The sequence below is a fragment of the Callithrix jacchus genome, chromosome 11 (genome assembly GCF_049354715.1).
Source record: "Callithrix jacchus isolate 240 chromosome 11, calJac240_pri, whole genome shotgun sequence".
In the NCBI taxonomy this organism is placed as follows: domain Eukaryota; kingdom Metazoa; phylum Chordata; class Mammalia; order Primates; family Cebidae; genus Callithrix; species Callithrix jacchus.
Window position 1 is genome coordinate 117512372 of NC_133512.1, and position 25960 is coordinate 117538331.

At 40.5% G+C, this 25960-nt stretch overlaps 1 protein-coding gene across 21 annotated transcripts in view; it reads right to left on the bottom strand.

Annotated features, from left to right (window-relative positions):
- The window catches only part of NRF1 (nuclear respiratory factor 1), a 142259-nt gene that overhangs the window by 61108 nt on the left and 55191 nt on the right, over positions 1-25960 (bottom strand). For all 21 annotated transcript variants that reach the window (XM_054237714.2, XM_078343781.1, XM_078343780.1 and 18 more), the window contains 2 exons: positions 21101-21227; positions 8643-8783 (listed from right to left, as the gene is read on the bottom strand). In XM_054237714.2, coding sequence (XP_054093689.1) covers positions 8643-8783; positions 21101-21227 — 268 coding nt within the window. The remainder of the gene's footprint in view (positions 1-8642; positions 8784-21100; positions 21228-25960) is intronic.

The following is a 25960-nucleotide window of genomic DNA, read 5'->3' on the forward strand; positions in this document are numbered from 1 at the left end:
AGGCGTGCGCCACCATGTCCAGCTAATTTTTTTTGTATTATTTGTAGAGACAGGGTTTCACCATGTTGGCCAGGCTAGCCTCAAACTCCTGACTTCAGGTAATTCGCTTGCCTCGCCTCCCAAGGTGCTGGGATTATAAGCGTGAGCTACCACAGCCAGCTCCATCATCATTACTTCTAGAACTTTTAAATTATCATCCCAAACAAATCAGGCTGGTCTTGAAACCCTAACCTCAAGTAATTCGCTTGCCTTGGCCTTCTAGAGTTGGGATTACAGGCGTGAGCCATCGTGCCTGGCCACTTCTATTTTTTATCTTTATCATTTTGCCCATTCTAGATACTTCATACAAGTAGAATCACCCAATATTTTCCTTCTGTGTCAGGCTTATTTCACTTAGCAGAATGTTTTCTACTCTTTGGGTAGAAGAGGTAATACCTATGCTTTTTCAAAACAGAACAAAACTCTCAAAAACCTAAGCTGATGAATGACTGCTTTCTATAAAACATCTCAAAAGCCTTGTGAATAACTCCTTCCTAATGAAGCAAACACTGTGCTGAACGTTTCAGAAGGTTTACCTGAAACTGCTGAAAATTACCATCCTGTTGCATCACCATGCCATGGGAATATTAAAGTGACAAAGATTGCCCCAGTAACGGAAAGAAGAAGGCAGTAAGTTCAGGGATGGAGAAGGAAAGGAGAAGGGAAAAAAGAGTGGATTTTAATCAGCAATACTGCAGAGGTCTTTCCAACGATGCTTCTTCTATAATTGTAATCTTTGCCTGGATGTCTTCTAATACAGATTCCAAAAAGATTTACCACCTCCTAAGAACAAGAGCAGCCTATAGGACTCAAGTCTGATAAAAAGCAGAACTGATTTTCTACTAGTAAAATCATAATTATTGCTTAAAGACTCTTCAAGAAGCGATGTAACTCCTTGAACTCAAAGCACAGTCTGAAAAACAGCAGCACTGACATTACCTGGGAGCTCACTAGCAAGGCAGAACCTCAGGCCCACTCCAGACCTACTGATTCCCAATCTGCGTTTGAACTCCACTTCTCAGGTGACTGCTGCACTCCCAAGTTTCAGAGACACTGACTCAGCCCATCCACTAGGTCCTGGTCTGTAGTATCCTAAAACAAATTTGCTAACCTGACTTTCAAAATCTGAAAAAGGAGTTCACGGCATTCATTGTGAATGAATTCTGGGGTTGCAGAGCCTATCCCAAACTAAGGATCTCTTTTGCTAAGCTGTATCTCCACTTCCTCCAATTCTAAAACAGATATGGAATAAGTTCCAGCCACTATTCTTAAAGGTGCCTAGAAATCCAAGTTTTCATTGTAATCACTAAAAATACCAAAGTTACGTAGTTTTCTAACACACATGCGCATATCCCCCGCCAAAAAAATAGGAACTATAATCCAAGTCACGGCACCAAAGGAAGATACTGAAAAACTTAATATAGTTATGATAGCAAAAACAAATTTTTCAGGAAAAACATCCTGTTTACTAATAAAGAATCATACTTTCAACAAAACAAAAAAGACAAAAGCCAAAAACTGAAAGAGCTGCTTCCTAAAAGAACAGAGCATTTAGTTCTCACAGACCTTCATAAATTGTTATGTGCAATTTCTATCCGTATAGGAGACACTTTTGAGAGTTTTGGGGGCAAGTAAATAAATTATTCTAAAAAGTAAATGTTGACCAGGCGCAGTGGCTCATGCCTGTAATCCTAAAACTCTGGAGGGCCGAGGTGGCGGATTGCCTAGCTCAGGAGTTAGAGACTAGCCTGGGCAACATGGTGAAATCCCATCTCTACTAAAAATACAAAAAATTAACCTAGCGTGGTGGTGCATGCCTGTAATCCCAGTTACTGGGGAGGCTGAGGCATGAGAATTGTTTGAACCCAGGAGGCAGAGGTTGCAGTGAGCCAAGATCACACCATTTTGCTCCAGCCTGGGCGACAGAGCGAGACTGTCTCCGAAAAAAAGGTAAATGTTTAGTGTAGACTAGCTGAGAGATTCAGTCTGAATAATGAACACAATACAGTTTTACACAAAAAGATTTTTTAAAAAGCACTGGCAATATGAAAGCAACCCTAAATTCTATTTGTCACTAGCTTGCTTCATAAATTTTCTATTTATGCCTCGATTTTCAATCTGAAACATATTTTATTTCCTTAGACACCAGGGAAAAGAAAAGAAAAATGCTACCTGTATTGTCCCATTTAATTGTTGAGAAAAATTAAAACTCTTGGTTCATGAACTTTAATAAAGCATGGCTGAGAGATGGTATGTTCAGTTTATTCAAAAGTGAATATAGGCAATCCATATAATTTCCATTAATATCAGTAATAATACCTTGGTGTGATGCCTTAGTTTTCAAAACACTTTCCTACACCAAACTTTATTTTTCTTCCTTTGACTCCTTAAGGCAGGAGGGCATGTATTTCATCAGAAGATGAAAGTGAAAACCACAGTTATATGTAGTAGAATTGGACTAGACAGTAGATCTTTTGACTTAGTATTCTTTCCAATAAATCATGCTGACTTTCTCATTTGTAAGGACATAACATAATGGAACACATAATATTAAAACAATATTGAATATAGTTTACTCTCTTTAGATGATTCAGAATGTATCTTAGGATCCTATATAGAGTTGTAAGTTAGGGTCATCAATATCAAGTCATCTCTATAGAATAAGTGAAGATAAGATGATTAATAGAGCTGTCTGGTTAACCCAAGTCTATTCATATTACAGTCCAGTTTGATAGTTCTGGAATTTCATCACTTCAAGGAAGTCATAAATTACCCACATGTTCTGAAATCTAGAATTAATGTCCAGTAAAATATATTTGTTCTTTATGGCTACAAATCATATCTGAGCTCCGCTTTCTTGAATATAAAATAAGAATTTTTAAGACACACACACACACACACACACACACACACACACACACACAAAGGGTGGATTAAATGAGATGCCCCTGTAAAGAACTTAGCAGTGTGCCTTCCAACACGCAGTTATCTATTTGAGAAAAATAAGGGGGGAAAAAGAGAGTTGTTAACATCTTCATGCTAACATAAATAGAAGTAATCTTTGGGGCCGGGTGAGGTGGTGCATGCCTGTAATCCCAGTACTTTGGGAGGCCAACGCGGGTGGATCACAAGGTCAAGAGATCAAAACCATCCTGGCCAACATGGTGAAACCCTGTCTCTACTAAAAATACAAAAATTAGCTGGGCGTGGTGGCACGAGCCTGTAGTCCCAGCTACTTGGTAGGCTGAGGCAGGAGAATCACTTGAACTCAGGAGGCGGAGGTTATAGTGAGCCGAGATTACGCCACTGCATTCCAGCCTGGTGACAGAGTGAGACTTTGTCTCAAAAAAAAAATCTTTGGGCAAGACAAAGCAGAAACATTATCAAACTTGCACTTTAAAAAATTCAAGTTTAATATAAAATATGAAAAGTTTTTTTGTATTTCTATGATTATAAAAGCAATTCATGCTGATTTAGATAGACAATCAAAATCACCTATAATGCCACCATGCATAATTAGTGTTAATATGTTAATGTTATGTACATCCCTCCAAGTTGTATATACACAGAGGCGGGCATATTTTTTATTAATGTTTTAGAAAATGAGATAAATCAGCTCAATTCTGTGTTCCCAGAATTTTTCTTAAAATCTCCCAAAAGAAACAGAAAAATAAAGCCCTAACCCCCTAAAATTACGGTATATAAGAAATGCTACGCCGGGCACAATGGCTCACACCTGCAATCCTAGCACTTTGGGAGGCTGAGGCAGGCAGATCACTTGAGGTCAGGAGTTTGAGACCAGCCTGGCCAAAATAGTGAAACTCTGTGTCTATTAAAATACAAAAAAATTAGCTGGGTATGGGGGTGGGCACCTGTAATCCCAACTACTCAGGAGACTGAGGTAGGAGAATCGCTTGAACCCAGGAGGCGGAGGTTGCAGTGAGCTGAGTTTATCCCACTGCACTCTAGCCTGGGCAACAGAGTGAGACTCTGCCTGAAGAAAAAGAAAAGAAAAAAGAAATACTACTTTACAATCAGTTTTTTTAAACTTAATATACCACAAATATTATTCTACTGTAATAAAGAGCAAATCATCATTTTTAGTGTCTAATAGTTCACTGAATCATCTCTTTTGGGCTATGCTGCTCTTCTTCTTATATAAATCCTAAACACTATTGTAACTTAACCGATCACACTGTTACCCAATTTTCCTATTGTAAACATGCTGTAATAAACAATTTACATATGTGTTTAATTGGAGGGCATGATATACACGTTTTAGACTTTGATATGCATTGCCAACCTGCGCTCTAGAGAAAGGGTGCCAATTTGCATTCCCACCAACTGTATTAAACTGCTTGTAGTCCTATATACCCTTACCTATCTAGGTTTGGGTGTGAAAAAAAACCCTCCTTTTACTCCCCTTAATAGTGAAAGGCTTTAGGATCAACTATAAAAGGAAGCTATTTAGCTCAAGTTAAGAAAAAAGTATTTGAGGAAAACAAAACAAACAATAATAAAACGGTGAGGGGGGGAAAATGCCAGGATCCAAATACGTGGAAATTCCCCTTCAACTGGGAGCTGGGTTTTTCATCACCCTGCTCACTCTTCCTTCTCATCTGTTTGTTTCGTTGTATTTGTTATGTTTGACTTTTTAGTCATCATCTTTGGTAAGAAGGGGAAGGAGGGAGCGAATGATACAGGAAATGCTCCAATAAAGCATCTATGTATTTGACAACTGAGAACCAGCTCCCACCACCACACCAAGCTCGACTGAGTACAGTTTTGAAAAAAATGGAAAACAACACTTTTCAACTGTCTTAGCTCCAAAATGACAACTAAACTGTTTGCTCTGACTTCTGTGGCCAGTGGCCAATTTTCATAAAAACCAGTATCCACAATGATTCAATATAATCAAAACCTCAGACTGCTTTACCCTAACATACCAAACGTGACAAAAGATAAAAAATTACCCATCACAGGAGTTTACCTAACACAGTATTCGAAACCAAAGGCTTAGGCAGCTTTAGATGTACTTTACATCTGAGATAGAATAGATTCTTTACATCAACCAGAAAAAAAAATAATTCCCTTTATGTTTTCTTTACTTGAACTAGTCAGAATGCCTCCAGAAACAGAATAATAGAAACTGTAAAAAAGACAGTAACGAAAAGTTTAGATCAGGGGGTGCCCAATCTTTTGGCTTCCCGGGGCCATGTTGGAGGAAAAATTATTCCTGGACCACACAAAATACTCGAACATTAATGATGGCCAATGAGCTAAAGAAAAAAAATCACCAAAAAAATCTCAAAATGTTTTAAGAAAGTTACGAATTTATGTTGGGCCACATTCAAAGCCATCCTGGGCCACATGCGTCCTGCAGGATGTGGGTTGGACAAGCTTGGTTTAGACAATGCTTTCCTCTCTGAACAATGGTTTAGAGATCCTTCTGGTGTCCAAAGAAAGGGCTATGAATTCAACAAGCAAAAGATCACTATTTAGCTTTATATTTATAAAATGCAGCATTACTTCAGACCAAGTTGCTGGTCCAGATGGAATAAAAAAGAAAAGTGCCATCCCTGTGCAGCAGCATCAGTGTCCACACTGAGTAAAAACCTGCCCAGGGGACTTGCAATCCTCTTCCCCACCACTACACTTAACTCATTTTTGCTCTAACCCTGCGGTCATTTACTGAGCAGATACTATTATTTACATGACATGCTATTTCAGAGGCTGAGCGGCTATAATGAACAGAAGTAAAGGATAGAAACTAAATTCCTCAAATTCTAGCAGGGGAGACAGAACACAAATAAGTATAAAAGTTAATAAATGAGATAATTCCAGGTAGTAACAAGTGTTACACAGACAAGAAGACAGAGGATGTATTAGCGGCTTGGTGGGGAGAAGAAAGCTTCATTTAGGTGGGATAATCAAGAAAGGCTTGTCTCAGGAGGTGATATTTGAGCTGGACTTTGAATAAGAGAGAGTCCATCATGCAGTCATCTGGGAGAACAATATTCAGGCAATGGGAATAGCAAAAGCCAAAGAATGGATGCAGGATATTTGAGGAAAAGAGGGCTAGAGTGGCTGGAGTCCAGTGACTGAGGGCAAGAACGAGATGAGGCAGGAAGAGGCCAGATTACCATAGGACCTTCAAGGCCACAGCAGAGTCTAAATTTGTTTCTAGAAATAGCTGAAAACTATTAAAGAGTTTAAACTAGGAAGTGATATGGCTTGAATTATATAAATAAATAAATTTATTCATCTATTTCATTCACTCATTTATTTGAGACAGGATCTCGCTCTGCCTCCTAGGCTGGAGTGCAGTGGCACAATCTCGGCTCACTGCAACCTCAACCTCCCAGACTCAAGCAATCCTACCACCTCAGCCTTCCAAGTATTTGGGACTACAGGCATGTGCCACCATGCCTGGTTTATTTTCGTATTTTTTGTAGAGACAAAAATCACCCTGCTGCCCTGGCTGATCTTGAACTCCTGGACTCAAGGGCTCCTCCTTCTTGATTATAGATGTGAGCTACAATGCCCAGCATGATTTAAATTTTTAAAAAAACTACTATGATGGCAACGTGGAGAACGGACTATAGCAGACCACAGTGGCAATAGGGAGACCAATGGCTAGTGAGACAGACTATATGAGAGATGCTAAAGGGGCTTGGGCTTGGGTGCTGATGGGAACTGAGAAGAATGGCAAGAGTCAGGGTACATTTCAGAGGTGAGCTGACATGGCCTGCTGCTGAATTAGATGTGGAGGGAGAGGGCAAAACAGGGAAATCAGGATTACTTAATGCTGGGCCCTGAGCAACCAGATGGATAGTAGTCCCATTAACTGATATGGGGAACACTTGGAGAGGAAGGGATGTGAAGTGGAGAGCAGGAACAACCAAAGGTTCTGTTTGAGGTGTGTGGTGTACCCTTGATCACAGGTGTGAGCTGTATCTAACAGTGAGAGTAAGCTGGGTGTAAATAGCCTATCGATGATCAGGTGAGAAGAGGCAGAGAGGCCAGCAGAAGGGATGAGGGGAGCACCCAGTGAGGGATGAGATCACCCAGTGAGGACTAAGGATCTTCAGAAGAGGGTGAGGTGAAGAGACACAGAGAAGAAAATGCTTTAAGAAGTAATCAACTGTGTCAAATGCTGCTGAAGACTGAATAAGGTAAGGAAAAAAACCTAACAAGTGGATTTAGCAAGACAGAAGAACATTAATAAAGAAATCGGGTGGGCCAGGCATGGTGGCTGGTAATCCTAGCACTTTAGGGGGCCAAGGTGGGTGGATCACATGAGGTCAGGAGTTTTGAGACCACCCTGGCCAACATGGTGAAACTCCATCTCTACTAAAAATACAAAAATTACCCAGGTTGGTGGCCTGCACCTGTAATCCCGGCTACTTGGAGGCACAAGAATTGCTTGAACCTGGGAGGTAGAGGCAGCCTGGGCCACAGAGCGAGACCCCGTGTCAAAAACAAAAAACAAAAAAAGAAATAGGATGAGAAAATATGTTAAAAGGTGTTTGATTTTGATTAAGCTAAGCTAAAAATATATTAAAAAGATAATCTCATAAAAATTTCTGAGGTATGCTGATTTATCAGGCTAAGTGCATTTTCACTTCCTATTTTTTTTTTTTTTTTGAGATGGAGTTTCATTCTTGTTGCCAGGCTAGAGTGCAATAGCATGATCTCAGCTCACTGCAACCTCTGCCTCCCAGGTTCAAGCAATTCTCCTGCCTCAGCCTCCCAAGTAGCTGGGATTACAAGTGTCTGCCACAACGTCAGGCTAATTTTTTAATTTTTAGCAGAGACGTTTCACCACGTTGGCCAGATTGGTCTTGAACTCCTGACCTCGGGTGATCCACCTGCCTTGGCCTCCCAAAGTGCTGGGATTACAGGTGTGAGCCACTACACCCAGCCATTTTGACTTCCCTTCTTAAAGAAAGAGGAAATCAGGCTGGCACAGCGGCTCACGCCTATAATCCCAGCACCTTGGGAGGCCGAGGCAGGAGGATTGCTTGAGCTTAGTAGTTTTGAGACAGCATGGGCAACACAGTGAGACTCCATCTTTAGAAATCATAAAATTTTTAAAATTTAAATAAAAATTTTTAAAAGGAAGAGGAAATCAATGACTCAAAGACTGTTATTCTGAGTTTCACATTCTTATTTCCTGGGGAAGGGAGCTGTACTTAGTGATAACATGGTAGTATGCAGAATTGACATTGAAATAGGAGCAGAGCAGCCTGAAAGGCTAAAAGTTTACTTGCCCACTTTGACTGTGATTCATCAAACTCCTAATGTTCTTCTCAGACCAACCCCAAGCTAAAAGTTGTTTTTTTTTAAAATCCAACCCAAAGGCCCAAGTGAAAGGGCGAAAACAAAAGCTGCCAGAAGAAAGAGGAGACCACAGCCATGCTCTTGGTTGGGAGCACTCTGCTGGCACTGAGGTGTCTTTTCCAAGGCTGCTACTGTTTCAGCAGACTCCAATCTGCATCTCATCCCCTGGTCACATCAGACAAAACTAGAAAAGTGATCAGAGGCCCGCCCACACCTGTGCCACTTGTCTTTGTGTTTCCTCCTCATCTCCCGCCTCTTACCTGGGTCATTTTGTCCACAGAGACTGGAATTCCGTCGATGGTGAGAGGCGGCAGTTCTGAGTTAACCTCCTGTGGCGCAGGGGCGTGTTCTGCCAGAGCAGACTCCAGGTCTTCCAGGATCATGCTCTTGTACTTACGCACCTGCAGGGAATTAAGGGCAGAGGTAAACAAGATGCGCAACAACCAGGGAGGATTGGTGCCAAGCAACAAGAGAGTGGGTGGGGCTGGCCTTCCGAGCCATTGCATAGCCCTAAGAACAGACACTTCTATAAGCAAATACAAATACCCACTGGTCCCAAAGACATCACGCTGAACGGAATTAAATGAAAAGATGATGAAATTACAGGTAACAACAATAGAAGAGCCAGTGGAAAATGTTTCCAGAAATACTGCTTCTCAGTTAAAATCACGTTTTCTCAATGAAGGTGCCATTGCCTGTTCCGGGTCTATCAGGCATGGTATTCACGGTTCTGCATTTCCCGGCCATAGGATGCACAGCCAGCTGTGGCAGCTCATTACCAAAATCATTTTCAAGATCTTCAAGGACTTACAATTCTAAAACTGCAAGTAATCTATTCATTCAAAACTGCTGCTATGTTCCTGCAAAGCCAGACTACCAAATAGACAGGAGATTCAAGCATACAAGAGACTGGATTGAAAAGAATCAGAGAAAAAAAAATGATAAGTGTATTTTGTAGCTGAGTGCCACTACTGGTAAGACCTGGGCCAGAGGGAGCCTCATAGGTCAAATCTTCCTTCTGTTGGCCCTGGTGACAGAAATGAACCTCCAACACATGATGCCTTTATCTCTAGCCCAGGCTGGAACCAGATATTGCTGTTCGTTGTCTGCATTCCCATTACTGTCAGTGAAATGTCTCTCAAAAGACAGAAAACTTAATGGTAATACACGAGACATGCCCACATTCTTCTATCATGAACAGAAAGGGTGGACAGATGCTGGGTCCTCCAACCACCAATATAATGGGTTCATCTGAATGCCTGGAACTTGGAGGGGGAAAAATGGGTTCATTCACTTAGGAGGATACATAAGGGGGATGAGGAAACCCCTGGGAATAACAAAGAAGCCATGGAATTATGGAAATGTGACAAGTGGGATAGGAAATTAACTTGCTTTCTGGGCTCAAGGCATTACTTTAGAAAAGAAAAGGAAAGAGACAATGAGGTTTGTCTAGAAGTTCCAACAGTGTTTGAAACCTGGGTTATCTGTGAGTTGGCTGGACTCTACACATTTCCTTATAAATAAATATCTCATTATGTGGATGAAAAAAGAAAAATTCCCATGCTCTACCCCAAGCATCTGAAAAAATAAATATTATTGGCTACATAGTACAACTTCTGCAGTTGAAGAATCCTCCAAATAGGTCAATAAGGGGATGAGAGAAAAATAGCACAAACTTCTAGACTCATTATCTTTCCAGAGATTCAGTTTTATCCCAGTCTCTAATAAAAAGGAAAGTTTAAAAAATTATTGCCATTACATTTATTGCAACATAAGTAGCTGTTGTTGCCACAGCAATTTTACAGGATTATATTTTCTGCTGTTTCTGTATGCTAGACAGTGTTTAGGCTGCCTACTCACAGACACACACAAACAAATCTTAGGAGCCTGGTGATATGGTTTGGCTCTGTGTCCCCACCCAAATTTCATCTAGATTGAAATCCCTACATGTTGAGGGAGGGACCTGGTGGGAGGTGACCGGATCATGGGGGCAGTTTCTCCCATCCTGTTCTTGTGATAGTGAGTTCTCACAAGAGCTGATGTTTTAAAAGTGTTTGTCAGTTCCCCTGGCATCCCCTACCCTGTATCTGTGTCTGTCTCTCTCTCTCTCTCCTGCCACCATGTAAGACATGCCTTGCTTCCCCTTCTGTCATGATTGTTAAGTTTCCTGAGATCTCCCTAGCCATGCAGAACTATAAATCAATTAAACCTTTTTTATTTACAAATTATCCAGTCACAGGTAGTTCTTTATAGCAGTGTGAAAACGGACTAATACACCTAGGTTCTGGTCTTAGAACTTTAAGGTTTATAAGGTTAAATCCTTATGTTAGGTATAAGCCAATAGGAAGAATGATCATACTAGAAAAACAGGCTGTGTGGTGGCTCATGCCTGTAATTCCAGCACTTTGGGAGGCTGAGGCAGGCAGATGCCTTGAGCCCAGGAGTTTGAGATCAGCCTAGGCAACATAGTGAGACCCTGTCTCTGCTAAAAATACAAAAATTAGCTGGACATGGTGGCATGTGCCTGTGGTCCCAGCTACTCGGGAGGCTGACGTAGGAGGATGCCTTGAGTCCAGGAGGTGGAGGTTGCAGTTAGCCGAGATCATGTCACTGTAGTCCAGCCTGGGTTACAGAGCCAGACCTAGTCTCAAAAATAAATAAGTAAAAATTTAAAAATTAAAAATAAAAACAAATTTTATCAAGCTTTTAGAAACACCTGGCATTCAAAAGTGGAATCATTAGGTTATTACTTCTTTATTAGCCAGTTTCAAACAATTTCAAACAATTTTTATGAGTCAGCTTATCAGTGCTATATAATTCCTTTAAAATATCTTTTTTAGTTCTGATAAGGCATCCCTGAGTAATTTGCAACAAAACAACTTCAGGTATAACTGGAGCATTTCTATCTAAGCTTGCTTACTAAAGTTAAGTAACTTTCTCAGAATTACTGACCTAGTGTTTAAATTCTATCTGATTTATCAATTCTGAGATGCATTTTCCTTTAATATTTATCTGTCTTCTGAAGTTAAGATAAATCTTAAAATTGCTTTGGACAAGGCAATAACAGGGCATAGCGGTCACTGCCGGCAGCCATGTCAACATGTTTGCTATCCCTGGCCTCTTTAGTCAGCAAATCATTTAGCACCATTTGAGAAGAGAATGTGAGTCTTGGCTGTTGTCTGATAACCTTCCCAATGACAATTTCTGGTAAGATCAAGAAGCACCACCAGGCTCGGTGGCTCATACCTGTAATCCCAGCACTTTGGGAGGCCAAGGTGGGCAGAGATCAGAAGTTCGAGACCAGCCTGACCAATATGGCAAAACCCCGTCTCTACCAAGAATATAAAAATTAGCCGGGTGTGGTACTAGGGGCCTGTAATCCCAACTACTTGGGAGGCTGAGGCAGGAGAATCGCTTGAACCTGGGAGGCAGGGGTTGCAGTGAGCTGGGATCATGCTATTGCACTCCAGCCTGGGCAACAGAGCAAGACTCCATCTCAAAAAAAAAAGAAGCACCTGCATCAAACCTGTTGCAGCTTGCAGGGGGGAAATCGGAGACAATAACAGAGCACTTTTTAAAGAAACAGAGCACTGCCCATTTTCATGATGGCACAGAGAACAATATTACATGAAAAAACACAGACAATGATGACTGAAACAAGAAGTAATTCAAAAGGGTTGGACTCTGAATGTGAAGAAATTTCAAAAACACTTTATTTCACTTATATTTTCCTTTTTATACATATACAAAAATGATATATGATTAAATGCTATGTCAAAGTAAGCCTTGAAAGAGCTCTTTCAATAAGTAGAAAATAAAAATTCCAGTTGGGCATGGTGGCTCATGCCTGTAATCCTAGCACTTTGGGAGGCTGAGGGGAGCGGATCACGAGGTCAAGAGATTGAGACCATCCTGGCCAACATGGTAAAACCCCGTCTCTACTAAAAAGAGAGCTGGGTGTGGTGGCGTGTGCCTGTAGTCCCAGCTACTCGGGAGGCTGAGGCAGAATCGTGTGAACCCAGGAGGTGGAGGCTGCAGTGAGCCGAGATCGCGTTACTGCACTCCAGCCTGGCGACAGAGCAAGACTCCATCTCAGGAAGAAAAAAAAAGGAAAATAAAAATTCTAAGTGATACCATTGTGTCAATATTCATCAAGGTTTTTTCTTTCTTCATAGTACACAAATAACAGCATATCTTATAATCAATGGTGTTATAGATAAGATAATAAAATATGCGTTTATGTTCCAACTTATGCTTTCTATTCCAAAAACCGTAGCTTATGCCTTTGTCAGTTCACACCAATATGTCAACTAGTTGGTTTCACAACTATGGTAAACAACCACTTAAAATCAGTTGCCACTCTTTTCCCTTAATTCATTCTGTATACCATTGCCGTTTGAAATTTTGGAAACACTTGTCATCAAACACCATTTACTGAGCACTTACTTTGTGCTAAGCACTACATACACTGTTCTCAAATACTACTTACCATAATTCTATAAGGAAAATATTATTATACGCATTTTGCAAATGAGAAAACTGAGGCTTAATAAACTTAAGTAACTTTCCCCAAATCATATTAGTAAGAAGTATAGCTAAAAAATCAAACAAATTTTTATCTAGCTCCAAAGCTGGTACGGTTAGCCACATCACTATCATTTACCTTTTCTTTTCAAGAAACTGCTATAGTTCCCCACTTCTTACAGGATGAAGCCCAAGCTTCTCTGGCCCACAATTCATTCTTTCCAATTACTTATTTTCCCAATACTCCTCTGCGAGAGCCGCCATATACAGTAGTGCTTGCCAACCCTGGAGACTATGTGAACGACACCTCTTGAGCTCCCAGCATACCACCTCCATGGAGTCCTATAACACTGAGCAGCTTTACTCACTTTCTTCCCTCTTTAGCTGCCCAACTCATCATTAACCTTGGCATCTAGCAAATTCTTTCCTTTGAAACGTCTAGAAACATACATACATTCATTCATTCATACATTCATTCATTCATTCATGAAGGAGTCCTGATCTGTTGCCCAGGATGGAGTGCAGTGGTGTGATCTTGGCTCACTGCCACCTTCATCTCCTGGGTTCAAGCAATTCTTCTGCCTCAGCCTCCAGAGTAGCTTGGATTACAGGCACCCACCACCATGCCCAGATAATTTTTGAATTTTTAGTAGAGATGGGGTTTCGCCGTGTTGGCCAGGGTGGTCTCAAACTCCTAACCTCAAGTGATCTGCCCACTTAGGTCTCCCAAAGTGCTGGGATTACAGAGGTGAGCCACCACATAAACCTGCTTCTTATCCAATACTTTCAATATTTTGCCAGGCGCGGTGGCTCATGCCTGTAATCCCAACACTGGGAGGCTGAGGCAGGCAGACTGCCTGAGGTCGGGAGTTTGAGACCTGCCTGGCCACTATGGTGAAACCCCGTCTCTACTAAAAAATACAAAAATTAGCTGGGTGTAATGCTACTCAGGAAGCTGAGGCAGGAGAATTGCCTAACCCTGGGAGGTGGAGATTGCAGTGAGCTGAGATCACGCCACTGCACTCCAGCCTGGGCAATAGAGCATGACTCCGTCTCAAAAAAAAAAAAAAAAAAAAAATTCCATTTTTCAAGGCCCAATTCAATTCCCACTTGCCCTGAAAAAACTTCCCAAGTATTCTTGCCATAATTATCTTCCTCCTTTAAATTCCTACTGACACAATTAAGCACGTGTCACTTATACTGTTATTTCCAGAACACACTATACACAACCAGTGCCTGACATTGCTGAGCATAGGGACCAGGTCTTTTATTTTTCATACACACACGCACGCACACACGTATTTTAATGAGACATGGTCTTACTATATTGCCCAGGCTGAAATATTATAAAATATTTCACATATTCAGACATATACAGGTAAAACATTAACAAACATTTATAATGACCAGAAATGGAGGCTGTTTAGGGTATTTAAGAGGCATTAGAGTTTTATTTTGTTTTGTTTTTTGAAATAGGGTCTTGCTCTGTCAAGCAGGCTCATTCACTGTATCCTTGAACTCCTGAGCTACAGTGATCCTCCCACCTCAGCCTCCCAAGTAGCTGGAATCACAGGCGTGTGCCACCACACTTGGCTACTTTTTACAATGTTTGCTATAAGTTACTGGGCCTTTAGTTAGGTTGCAAAAATAGTACCAGACAAGATACCACAATTCTTTTCTATTTCTGATGCTTATCTGTAATAAAGGAAGAGTCTTTGGGAAGGTCTCATAAAAAACTTAAAAAAAAATTTTCTACAAGCCCCTATGAGACTAAAAACATACTGTCATCTGAGGTATGTAACAAAGAACTGCCCTCAGACCTGTGACTGTGAAGCACATCTGGCTTTGAGCCAGGCCGCAGGCTGTGGCCCCTGAAGTTATGTTGGCTTCGTCCTATTGTCTCTCCAGCTCCAGTGTCTGCCTCCTTTCTTCTACCTCAGTTCAGGGCTGTAGTTTCCCCTTAGTCCCTTGGGGTTCCCAGTTTTGAACCCTGAAACCCCAAAGACTAAGATGGAATCCTTATATCATACCTTGTATCCGATAGTATTAAATATGTTGACTAACACATGAGCAACGGGGCTTTCGCTACACTACTTTCCACATATGCTTCCAAACTGCATGCAATTTGAAGCCATTTTTCAAAATCTATATAAATGGATGACTTAGAAGAAATCAAGACTGCCTCCAGAGTCCACTTTTCTACTAAGAAGGAAGGATTAAACAAAGGCAGATGGACAATTTCCAAGAAGCTGGTGACAACCCCAGAACTACCTCTTTCTTGCCCCTGTGACTGGGAATGATTTCTGCACCTGCAAAACTGGTTAGTCATATCCGGTATTCCCATCCAAACGCTGTGGCTTATCGACTGAGGAAAGAGCTCCACCTTCAGAAACTCCCACAGTTCTTCTTCTTTTTTGTTTTTTATTAAAGGAAGTTCTGTGTTCCACAACAAAATATTTCTAAGCCTATTCCTACAAAACTCATTAAAGTATATGAATGGTAGTAAGCCACAAAGAGAATGCCCTCAGGGAATGGCATCTTTAAAATCTACCATGTGCCAATGCTTTTTATGCCAGGTCTTCCTAAGCATTTTATATACAGGAGGATGATAATCAACTTTTACTAATTTCTACTGCTCCCAAGTGAGGTGTGTATTATCATCCTTATTTTACATTTGAGGACACTGAGTCACAGACAGAAAAAAATCAATGTGGAGAACCATTCAAAAAATCAAAGTTTAGGCCAGGCATGGTGGTTCATGTCTGTGATCCCAGCACTCTGGGAAGCCAAGGTGGGCAGATCACTTGAAGTCAGGAGTTTGAGACCAGCCTGGCCAACATGGTGAAACCCTGTCTCTACTAAAAATACAAAAAATTAGCTGGGCGTGGTGGTGGGAGCTTGTAATCCCAGCTATTCGGAAGGCTGAAGCAGGAAAATCACTTGAACCTGGGAGCCAGAGGTTGCAGTGAGATGAGACTATGCCACTGCACTCTGGCCTAGACGACAGAATGGGTGTATGTGCCATAAAGGATGATACATCCAGCTTCATAGCTCTTTACTACTTAAGGTATCAATTTAGATCTAATGTGGGAATAGACTTTATCAACTAAATCTGCATTTTAACATTTCTGAGTGCTGCCAACCCATTTCAGATGCTTTAGTCATTCAACAAATATTTCTGAGGAACTACTGTGACAAGCACAGTGCTTGGTACTGGAAGCATAATGGAGGGCAAAGTAGATCCAGTCCCTGTAATCTAGCTGGGATGGGCATTAATAGAATAATCTCACACATAAACAAAAAAACTGTGTCTTTAGTAAGTGTTCAGAGGTCCCGTGAGAGTTTTGGATAGAATAGGTGCTCTGACCTGCTCAGCGAGGTCAGAGAAAGCTTCATGAATGAAGTGTTGACTGAGCTGAGTAAAAGTCAATAAAGTGAAAAACCAGGTAAAAGAGAGCAAATCAGAGGGAAGAGCATAGACACAAAAGTTCTGCAGAGGAAAGCAGCAGAGTCTGTATAAGAGACTGAACAGAGCCTTGTGGCTTGAGTGGAGAGTGAATTGGGGGAGCCAGGCAAGATGAGGCTGGGGACAGCTAGAGTCAAGTAAGGAACTCTTGCCGCTGAAAAGGGACCTGGATGGACATCAGATCTGATAGCTAGGGTGGTAGCAAAAGAAATAGAGAAAAGCGACCTGGTTTGAGAGACATTTAGGAAATGAATGAAGAACAAAATAATGATGGGCTATGGGGTAAAGAAGAGAGAAAAATGCCAAAAATGGTTCCAAGTTCCCAGCTTGCGTAACTGGATGGGGGTGGCAGGGGGCGGGGGGGGGACAAATACTGGAAACACCTTAATGGCTGGTGGGTGGGAAGCGGGATTTAAATTTAGTTTAGACATGCTGAGTTTGAGGTGCTATTAAGATATCCAAGGAAAGAGTTTTCTCTTTCTTATTCTTTCAGTCACATCTTTTGGAAGTACTCTGATGTCTGTTTTATGTTGTGTCTTCCATATATACAAAAAACTTCTCTTACACTGACTCTACTATTCAGAAGTTGAGGAATCTTGGCCAAATCACTATGTTGCTCAGGCTTGTCTTGAACTCCTGGCCTTCCACCTCAGGCTTCCCAAGTGCTGGGATTACAGGCATGAGCCACTACCTGGCCTCATCATTTTTGTTTTAAAGTTACTTGAAGAATATAAAGGTTCATTATAAATATGTACATCTTATCTTAGCCGGGCATGGTGGCACATGCCTGTATTCCCAGCTACTCAGGAGGCTGACGCGGGAGGATCACTTGAACCCAAGAGGTGGAGGTTGCAGAGAGCTGAGATGTCGCCACTAAATACTTCTTATTAAAACTAAATTACCCAGAGTTCTCAGTTGATACTTTTTTGCCTCGACAATTAGGCTTTGTCTGATATTAACGCTGTGATCCATGATTTATTATTGTAGGCATTTGTCTGACAGACTTCTGCCTGCTATTTTACATCTTACTTTTAACATTTATAACAGCTTTACTGATACGCAGTTCACACACTATATGGATTTGTTTCCTACGGCTCCCACAAATCACCACAAACTGGGTGGCTTAAACCCACACAAATTTACTTTCTTGTTTCACTTGGCTAAAGTCAAGGTGTTGGCAGGGCCAGGTCCTTCCGCAGGCTCTAAGGGAGAATCGTCTCTTTGCCTTGTCTAGCTTCTGTCTAGCCTGTATCACTGGCTCTGGACCCCTCATTGCGTCCAACTTCTTGCTTCCACCAGCACATCTACTTCTATGCCAATCTCCCTTTGTTTCCCTTTTATAAAGATACTTGTGATTATATTTAGGGCCTACCTAGATAATCGAGAATAACCTCCCCATCTCAAGACTCTTAATTACAACTGCATTTTTGCTATGTAAGTAACATTCACAGGTTCCAGGGATTAGGACCTACACATCTCTGGGGGTCATAATTCAGTTTGCCATACCAGACAATTCACCCATTTAAAGCATGACTTTATACTTATAGGGTCCTAAAATTATCGCCAAAATCTAATTTTAGAGCATTTCATTCCCCCTAAAAGAAAACCATGCCCACTGGCTGTCACTCCCCATTCCTCCCTTCCCCTTCCCCAGTCTCTGGCAACCACAAATCCACTCTCTCTATATAAATAAGGTTTATCTATCCTGGACATTGCATATAAATGCAATCATACAATATGTGGTCTTTTGTAACTGGGTTCATTGCTTAGCAGAGTGTTGCGAAGGTTCTTCCATGCTGTGGTATAATGAGTACTTCTTCCCTTTTTCTTGCTGAATAATATTCTACCCTATGGATATACCACATTTTATTTATCCATTCATCAGCCAATGAACGTTTGAGTTGTTTCCACTTTTTGGCAATTATCAACAATGCTGCTATAAACACTGTGAACAAGTTTGTGTGTGAACATGTTTTCAGTTCTCTTGGGTATAACTTAGGAACAGACTGCTAGGTCACATGGCAACTCTACTTTGAACATTTTGATAGACTGACAAATTGTTTTCCAAAGCAGCTGTATCATTTTGCCTTTTCTTTCTCCAAATCTTCACCAACACTTTTTGTTATCTTTTTGATTATACTCATCCCTATGGGTATGAAGTGGTATCTCAATGTGGTTCTATTTTCATTTCCCTAATGACTAGTGATTAGTCTTTATTTAAAGACTAGTGATAAATAGTGATCAATAACAAATGATTATTTATCATTAGTTCTCTTGTGCTTACTGGCCATTACTATATCTCTTTGGAGAAATATCTATTCAGACCTTTTACCTATTTTTATTTTTATTATTATATTTTGAGACAGTGTCACTCTATTTCCCAGGCTAGAGTGCAGTGGCACAGGTTCTTGGCTCACTGCAATCTCTGCCTCCTGGGTTCAAGTGATTATCCTGCTTCAACCACTGGAGTAGCTGGGATTACAGGTGCCTGCCACTGTGCCCAGCCAATTTTTGTATTTTTAGTCGAGATGGAATTTCACTGTGTTGGCCAGGCTGGTCTTGAACTCCTGACCTCAAGTGATCCACCTGCTTCGGCCTCCCAAAGTGCTAGGATTACAGGCGTGAGCCACTATATGCGGCCCTTTTATCTATTTTTAAATTGGGTTGTCTTTTTATTGTTGAATTGTAAGAATTCTTTATATATTCTCAACACAAGTTTTTTAAAATCAGACATTATGATTTGCAAATATTTCTCCCATTCTGTGTGTTGTCTTTTTACTCTCTTGATTCTGTTACTTTTGAATCTGCTTTTAACATTTGTGAGCGGCTATGAGTATGACATATACATTGAACAGAGGTGGGTCTGATTTGGATTGTCGTTCCAACCTGAAAGAACATCATGCCTTTAACGAGGCAGTTTAACCCATTTATATGTATGGCTTATAACAGAGTTAACTGGCCTCACTTGTATTACTGTGTTCTAGACTATGTGTTTTATTTAGTTTTTAAAAACTCCTTCCTTGCTTTCTGTGTTTTATACAGAGACTTGGTCTTGTTTCTTTTTTCTTTAGTATTCTGGAAAATATATTCTGCTTCTAAATTTTACTGGTACTTGCATTCCCTAACCTATATTTAGTCAGTCAAAGGTAAAAGCTTTTTATCTTAGTCTAGTCTACACTGTTTAACAGAGTCTGTATCTTCCTGTATTCTATGGAGAACTTCAACAGTTTCCCTAAACTTAAAAACAATTTTTTTGCAGTAATTTTCAGAAGTATTTTTCTGAGTCTTCTAGACGAATCGTTTTCATAGATTGCACCATCTTTACCACTATCAGTAGTAGTATTGTTTTAGCTTTTCAGTTCTAGAGAAGAGAAGACATGCCAGATTTCATGGTTGTCAACAGTGTGACAGTAAAGGCTATTTCTCAGGTACCATTTTGAACTAGAAGCCTTCTACTATATTCTTCTAAGGAAAGGTTGTAACATATCCTAATTGTAGGGCTTCGAATTTTTGGAAAAACTCAAAACAAAACTCAAAAATGTTAAGAAATAACCACAACATTTCGGGGCTAAGAAGATGGTATGAAAAAACTACAACAAACAGAATTTCTATCAACGGATTAGTAATTCTGAACTCAAAAAAAGCCTATATTCAATATGGCAGACATCTAATAAATGTCGTTTTAAGCTAACAAATTTTATCCTAATAAAAACAAAATGCAATTTAAATCCAGACAGATCATTATTCTACTAATGATTCAAAGTTAATGTGGCCTGAGAAAGAATAGTTCTTATTGTATAAGTACACAGGGGCAAAAGACTATTTTTTATAAAATTAGCTCTGGATAATTATACAATCAAAATGTTCAAATATATTTCTATATTTGGAGCAGAGTATTAAATCAATTCTTTGAAAAAATGTAGATTTCAAATATGTAACTCAAATAAAGATCAATAAAGTGCCCCCAGGTTTCCCTCATGAAGTCAACACCTTGGAATTATCTACTATTTTGTTTCTGATATAAATCAGTCATTTTGTTACAAAATCCTGCATTAGTTTCCTAATAAAGAAAACAACGTGTTTCCCTGCCCCCTCTCATTCCGGGATAGGAAGATGGTTTGAAAAAAATACAACAAGCAGAATTTCTATCAACTGACATTTAGTAGATGTCTCCTATATTGAATATAGGCATTAAATTTTGAGTTCAGAATTACTAATTTGTTGATAGAAATTCTGTTTGTTGTATTTTTTTTTCACACCATCTTCCTATCTCTGAAATGTCGTTATTTCTTAACATTTTTGAGTTTTCCCAAAAATTCCTGAAGCCCTGCAATTAGGATGTATTATGACCTTTCCTTAGAAGAATATAGTAGAAGGCTTCTAGTTCAAAATAGTGCCTGAGAAATAGCGTTTACTGTCACACTGTTGACAACCATGAAATCTGGCATGTCTTCTCTTCTCTAGTACCGAAAAGCTAAAACAAATCTAAAACCCTCCCCTGACCACCCATTGCATCTAGTGAGGTAAAATACCTTGACACAGGAAGTAAAAATAGTAATAATCTTCTTGTTTTGATATGAATAAAGTAGTCTGAAAACTAGTCCCCGCTCGCACTGCTGGATTAGGGGTAACAGAAATGCCAATTGTTATACTACACAGAGGATCAGAAGAATGGGAGCAACTGACGGAAAGCAAAGGGCATCTGCGAACAGCTTGGTTCTCACTTACCACATTCTCCAAAGGTGCTGCACCAAACACTTTAAAGACAGGGTTGGGTTTGGAGGGTGAGATACAGAGGACAATAGCTTGTTGTCCCACGCGAGTAGTATATTCATCTAATGTAGCTCGAAGTTTCCTGAATCAGAAAAGGAAAAAAGAATAATAAGTTTTAAAAAGGTAGAAATTATAGTGACATAGACACAAATGACTTACTCTAATCAGATGCGCTTTCTTTTACGTAAAATGTGAAAAAGAGAATGTGAGATTTTCTATCCTATTTAGCAAAAATATGTACATACCTTTTTCTTAATGACTACTGATAGAAGGGTCAACTGAAGGTTTTGCCTTGGGGATACAGCCATGACACAATTTTGAACACAGTATCATTCTTCTTGAACTCAGCAACACCACTTACTGATACTTACAATTATAAAGATTACAACTAGCCAGGCATGGTGGCACATGCCTGTAATCCCAGATTCTTGGGAGGCGAGGGACAAGAATTGCTTGAACCCAGGAGGTAGAGGTTGCCGTGAACCAAGATGGCGCCACTGCACTCTAGCCTGGGCGACAGAGTGAGACTCTGTTTCAAAAATAAACAAATAAATAAAAATCACAACGAAGATGTGCTCTTACAGAATTTATCATATCTCCATGCTTAATAAAAGGGGCTCAAATGATTTGCTTTTACTATTTCTTATTGATATAGTCATTGTTTATATCTCATTGACATAATTTTGTCCAAAAATGCTACAAGCATACCGAGTTTTATTGTGCTTTGTTATTTTATGTTTCACAGATACTGTCTGGGGGGTCTTTTTTTTGAGATGGAGTTTCACTCTTCTTGCCCAAGCTGGAACACAATCTCGGCTCACTGCAACCTGCACCTCCCAGACTCAAGTGATTCTCCTGCCTCAGCCTCCTGAATAGCTGGGATTATAGGCATGCACCACTGCACTCGGCTAATTTTCTGTATCTTTAGTAGAGATGGGGTTTTACCATGTTAGCCAGGCTGGTCTTGAACTCCTGACCTCAAGTGATTTGCCAGCCTTGGCCTCCCAAAATGGTGGAATTACAGGTGTGAGCCACCACGCCCAGTCAGGACAGGCTGATTCCCTTGTTAGGGGCTAATTCAGCTAGTGACTTTAGGGTCCTTTAAAAATCGTGGTATCCTGGCCAACATGGTGAAAGCCCGTCTCTACTAAAAATACAAAAATTAGCTGGGCATGGTGGTGCACACCTGTAGTCCCAGCTACTCACGAGGCTGAGGCAGGAGAATTGCTTGAACCCAGGAGGTGGAGGTTGCAGTGAGCCAAGATCGCGTCACTGCACTCCAGCCTGGCACCTGGCAATGGAGCGAGACTCTGTCTCAAAAAAAAAAAAAAATGCTAAATCTACTCTGCCTGTGCTCTATAAACAGAACAACAAAACCTGGATGGCAGCATATCTGTTTACAGCATGGTTAATAGAATATTTTAAGCCCACTGTTGAGACCCACTGCTCAGAAAAAAAGGATTCCTTTCAAACTATTGTTGCCCACTGACAATGAATGCACCAAGACATACAAGAATAATGCTGTTTTCATGCCTGCTAAGATAACATCCATTTTACAGCCCATGGATCAAGGAGTCATTTCAACATTGAGGTCTTATTATGTAAGAAATACATTTTGAAAGGCTATAGCTGCTACAGTGATTCATCTGATGGATCTGGGTAAAATAAATTGCAAACCTGGAATGAATTCACCTTTCAAGATTGCAAGTACTTTCACCTTAATGACTGCACCATTAAGAGTACTTGCAATTCATAGGAGGAGGTCAAACTATCAACATTAATGGAAGTTTGGAAGAACTTGATTCCAAGCCTCATGGATGACTTTACAGGGTTCAACACTTCAGTGGAGGAAGTAACTTGCAGTAGAAACAGCAAGAGAACCAGAATTAAAAGAGGACACTAAAAATGGAACTGAATTGTCATAATTTCATGAAAAAATTTGAATGGATGAGAGTTGCTTCTTATTGATGAGCAAAGAGTGGTTTCCTGAGATGAAATCTACTCCTGATGAAGATGCTATGAATATTGTTGAAATCACAATAAAAGATTTAGAATATTACACAAACTGAATTAATGAAGCAACAGCAGAATGAGGGGATTTACTCTGATTTTGAAAGTTTTACTGTGGGTAAAATGCTATCAAACAGCATCCCATGTTACAGAGAAATCATTCATGAAAGGAAGAGTCCATCGATATGGCAAAATTTGTTATCTTATTTTAAGAAATTGCCACAGCCACCCCAACCATCAGCAACAAGCAACCACCCTGATCAGTCAGCAGTCATCAACATCAAGACAAGACCCTCAACCAGCAATAAGATTACGACTGAGTGCAGCCTCCATGGGCATTAGCATATTTTAGCAATAAAGTGTTTTAGGGGTCAGGCCCAGTGGCTCACACCTGGAATCCCAGCACTTTGGGAGGCTGAGGTGGGAGGACTGCTTGAGCCCAGGAGTTCAAGCACAGCCTGGGCAACACAGTGAGACCCTGTTTTTACAAAAAGAAAAAATTAGTGAGGTATGGAAACATGGACCTACTGTCCCAGCTACTGAGTGAGAGGATCACTTGAGCCCAGGAGATTGAGGCTGCTGTAAGCAATGACTGCACCACTGCATTCTAGGCTGGACAACAGAGCTAGATTCTGTCACACACACACACACACACACACACACACACACACACACACACAAAAGGGTATTTTAAAATTATAGTATGCACATTGTTTTTTTAAGACATAATGCCACTGCAACACTTAACAGAGTATAGTGTTAACATAACTTTTTTATGCACTGAGAAACCATAAAATTTCTGTGACTTATTGTATGACACTTGCTTTATTGCAGTGGTTTGGAATCAAACCTGCAGTATCTCCAAGGTATATCTACACTTTAAAAATGCTGTAGCTTCAGATTTCCATTGTGATATAAACAATTATTCTCAGTCCTATAGTATTTCACAAGTTAGGATGAAATAAAAACAGCTTTTTTTTTTTTTAAGATGGAGTCTCGCTCTGTCGCCTAGGCCTCTGCCTCCTGGGTTCAAGCAATTCTTCTCCTGCCTCAGCCTCCCAAGTGGTTGGGATTGTAGGTGCCTGCCACCACGCCTGGCTAATTTTTTGTATTTTTAGTGGGAATGGGGTTTCACCATGTTGGCTGAGATGGTCTCGAACTCCCTACCTTGGTGATCTGCTCGCCTCAGCTTCCCAAAGTGCTGGGATTACAGGCGTGAGCCACCATGTCCGGCTGAAAACAGCTTTTTTTAAAAAAAAAAATTTGTTTTACTTTAAGTTCCAGGATACATGTGCAGAATGTGCAGCTTGTTACATAGGTATATAAGTGCCATGGTGGTTTGCTGCACCTGTCAACCTGAAAACAGCTTGTTAAAATATAGTAACAATGAATTAAAGAGAAACATTGTGTTTCCCTCTGAAATCACAGGAAATTATTTTAAAGTTCTACATTTCAGAATTCTCCTGGGAAAGTCTTCTACCCTTTGAAGAGACTAGTGAGCAAAGGACCACTTATCAAACAAGAAATCTGATGGAATTCTTTGAAACAATGGTGTATATTCACTGCCTCCATTTCCTCTCTCCCCATTCTCTCTTAAAGCTATTCCAATCTTTTCATCCTTACCACTCCTTTAAATACACTCTTGTCAAGTTCAGTCGTGAACTCCATGTTACTAAATCTAACGGTCAGTTGGCATCTTTTTCAACCCATCAGCAGCATTTGATAGCTGATCAGACGCTCTCCTTCCTGCCACACTTTTTGTACCTGGTTTCCAGGATACCACTTTCTTGGTTTGTTTCCTGACTCACTGGTTGCTTCTTAGACTCTTGCTGGTTCCTTTCATCTCTCCAACTTCTAAAAGGTGGAGTGCTTCAGGCCTCAGTCCACACTCACTCCCTAAGTGACCTCATCCAGTCTCCTAGTTCTAAATACTACCTATATGCTTATAATATCATCAGCTAAGGCCTCTCATTTGCATTCCAGACTCATATATCCAACTGCTTATTTTGTATCTCCACTTAATGGTTAGAGGCATCACAAACTTACCATGTCCAAAACCAAATTCCTGATTCTGTCTCACCCTCACTGCCATGTTCGCTCCTCCTTCAGTAAATGTCATCTCAATCCTTCTAATAATCAGACCAAAAATCACCCTGCACTCTTTTTTTTCCTCTCACACTCCACATGAACAAATCATGGTGAGTTGACTTTTGAAATATATCTAGAACCTGATCACTTTTTACTACCCATGCTGCCGCCATGTTTTAAGACACTATCATTTCTGGTCTAGATTACTATATTCACCTCCTAATTGGTCTCCCTGATTCCATTCTTGTATCCCCAGAATTTATTCTCAACACAGTAGCCTGAATGTTTCTTTAAAAATATAAGTCAGCATGGCATGGTGGCTCACGCCTATAAACCCAGCACTTTAGGAAGCTAAGGTGAGTGGATCATGAGGTCAGGAGATTGAGACCATCCTGGCTAACACGGTGAAACCCTGTCTCTACTAAAAATACAAAAAATTAGCCAGGCATGGTGGCATACACCTGTAGTCCCAGCTACTCGGGAGGCTGAGGCAGGAGAATCACTTGAACCTGGGAGGCAGAAGTTGTAGTAAGTCAAGATAGCACCACTGCACTCCAGCCTGGGTGACAGAGTGAGACACTATCTCAAAAAAAAACAAAAAAACAAAAAAAAAACCCAGCATTTTGGGGCTGAGGCAGGAGGATCGCTTGAGGTCAGGAGTTTGAGACCAGCCTGGACAACATAGCAAGACCACATCTATCAAAAAAAAGGAAAAAA